The sequence below is a fragment of the Neomonachus schauinslandi genome, chromosome 1, assembly GCF_002201575.2.
Source record: "Neomonachus schauinslandi chromosome 1, ASM220157v2, whole genome shotgun sequence".
Taxonomy (NCBI): Eukaryota; Metazoa; Chordata; class Mammalia; order Carnivora; family Phocidae; genus Neomonachus; species Neomonachus schauinslandi.
This window is the reverse complement of record NC_058403.1, coordinates 155,158,972-155,160,905: the sequence shown is the minus strand read 5'-3', so window position 1 is coordinate 155,160,905 and position 1,934 is coordinate 155,158,972. Positions and strand designations below refer to the sequence as shown.

Below are 1,934 nucleotides of genomic sequence, written 5' to 3'. Positions count from 1 at the left end.
AAGCCAAACTGATTTGAAGAGCTACTGAACTAAGGATCTTTCAGTTCATTTTTTCTAGGGACGAGATGAGGAGTTTGATGGCTCCAATTCTGGGAGTAGAGTGTAAGACAGGAGGAAACCTGGGTGGATTTTATATTACTCATTGCTTATCCTGATGCTGGACCTGTTGGGTTCCCCTCCTATCTTTCCGTAAGCCTTTACCTTGGCCTCTGGGTCTACCCTCATTTTTCTCATCTCGTTTTTGATCAGTTCCCTCTGTCTTTGAACACTTCCCCTTCCAAGTGAGACCTTGTGGTGTACCACATCTTGTTATCTTTGGATAGAGAATAGGTGACATATGCAATTTCTGTTTCTTCTGTCAGATGGTGGAACTGGGACTGAAGAGGTGTTGATTCCAAAGTATCATTCCTGAAAAATCAGAATCTCACACTTTCAAGAGAACTCCACAGAGGTGTTGCCAGGGAAGTCAAAATTTAGAAAGCTCCTTCTGAAGAGAAAGAGAAGATTCAACAGGCCACTGTGATGCTTCAAGCAAGACAAAATGAGAAAGACAAGAAGCTTCAGGCATAAGACAGTTAAAGACAATGAAACACTTAGAGAAGTGAGTGAGCAAGAATCTGAAAAAGATGGTAGTCAGTGCTTAGATCCTGCAACAAACATGAGAATTCAGGCTGAAAAGAAACAGTATGTATGTACTGAGTGTGGGAAAGCCTTTAGTCAGAGTGCAAATCTTACAGTACATGAAAGAATCCACACAGGAGAGAAACCCTATAAGTGTAAGGAGTGTGGAAAAGCCTTCAGTCATAGCTCCAACCTTGTTGTTCATCGAAGAATCCACACTGGACTGAAGCCCTACACATGCAGTGAATGTGGGAAATCTTTCAGTGGTAAGTCACACCTCATTCGGCACCAGGGAATCCATAGTGGGGAGAAAACTTATGAATGTAAGGAGTGTGGGAAAGCCTTTAGTCGGAGTTCAGGTCTTATTTCACATCATAGAGTTCACACTGGGGAAAAGCCCTACACTTGTATCGAGTGTGGGAAAGCCTTTAGCCGTAGTTCAAACCTTACTCAACATCAAAGAATGCACAAAGGAAAAAAAGTTTACAAATGTAAGGAGTGTGGGAAAACATGTGTTTCTAATACAAAGATTATGGACCATCAGAGAATTCACACAGGGGAGAAGCCTTACGAGTGTGATGAGTGTGGAAAAGCTTTCATTTTAAGGAAGACCCTTAGTGAACATCAGAGACTTCACCGTAGAGAGAAACCTTACAAATGTAATGAATGTGGGAAAGCTTTTACTTCTAACCGAAACCTTGTTGATCATCAGAGAGTTCACACTGGAGAGAAACCCTATAAATGTAACGAATGTGGAAAAACCTTCAGGCAGACTTCTCAAGTTATTCTACATTTGAGAACCCACACTAAGGAGAAACCCTATAAATGTAGTGAGTGTGGGAAAGCCTATCGTTATAGCTCACAGCTTCTTCAACACCAGAGAAAACATAATGAGGAGAAAGAAACATCATAAATAACATATATTGTTAGTAGGCCTAATTGCTACTTTTTGGAAAAACAATTTTTCATTATTCTCAACCTTAATTCAATTTCTAAGACTCCATACAGGGAAAGTAACCAGAAGCAAACAAAGATTAACAGAGGGATATTCATGCTAGCATCATATATAACTGAAGGAAGAGAACTAGATTTTCAGTAGTATAGGGTTTAAATAAATGATAGTCTATCTGCATGATGGTTTTGCAGCCATTATAAACATTCTTAAAGAATATTTAATGTCATGGGGAAAAGTATTTGTATAAAATGGAAGATAAAAAACAAATTTGATCCAAATTTTTAAAAAATATTTACCTATAGGAGAAAAATGGGAATGAAATAATACCAAACCAAAACGTTGACAGTGATTATCATTG

General features: G+C 38.7%; 1 protein-coding gene across 1 annotated transcript; it reads left to right on the top strand.

The window, feature by feature from the left end:
• The first annotated feature begins 541 nt into the window (after window positions 1-541).
• Window positions 542-1,616, top strand: ZNF660 (zinc finger protein 660). The gene has a single exon (XM_021677544.1). It carries the CDS (start codon window positions 542-544, stop codon window positions 1,532-1,534), a length of 993 nt encoding a protein of 330 aa, XP_021533219.1. The 3' UTR covers window positions 1,535-1,616.
• The last annotated feature ends 318 nt before the right edge of the window (window positions 1,617-1,934 follow it).

Coding starts and splice junctions, on each gene's coding strand:
- ZNF660 (XM_021677544.1), top strand. CDS start 542: ATGAGAAAGACAAGAAGCTTCAGGCATAAGACAGTTAAAGACAATGAA.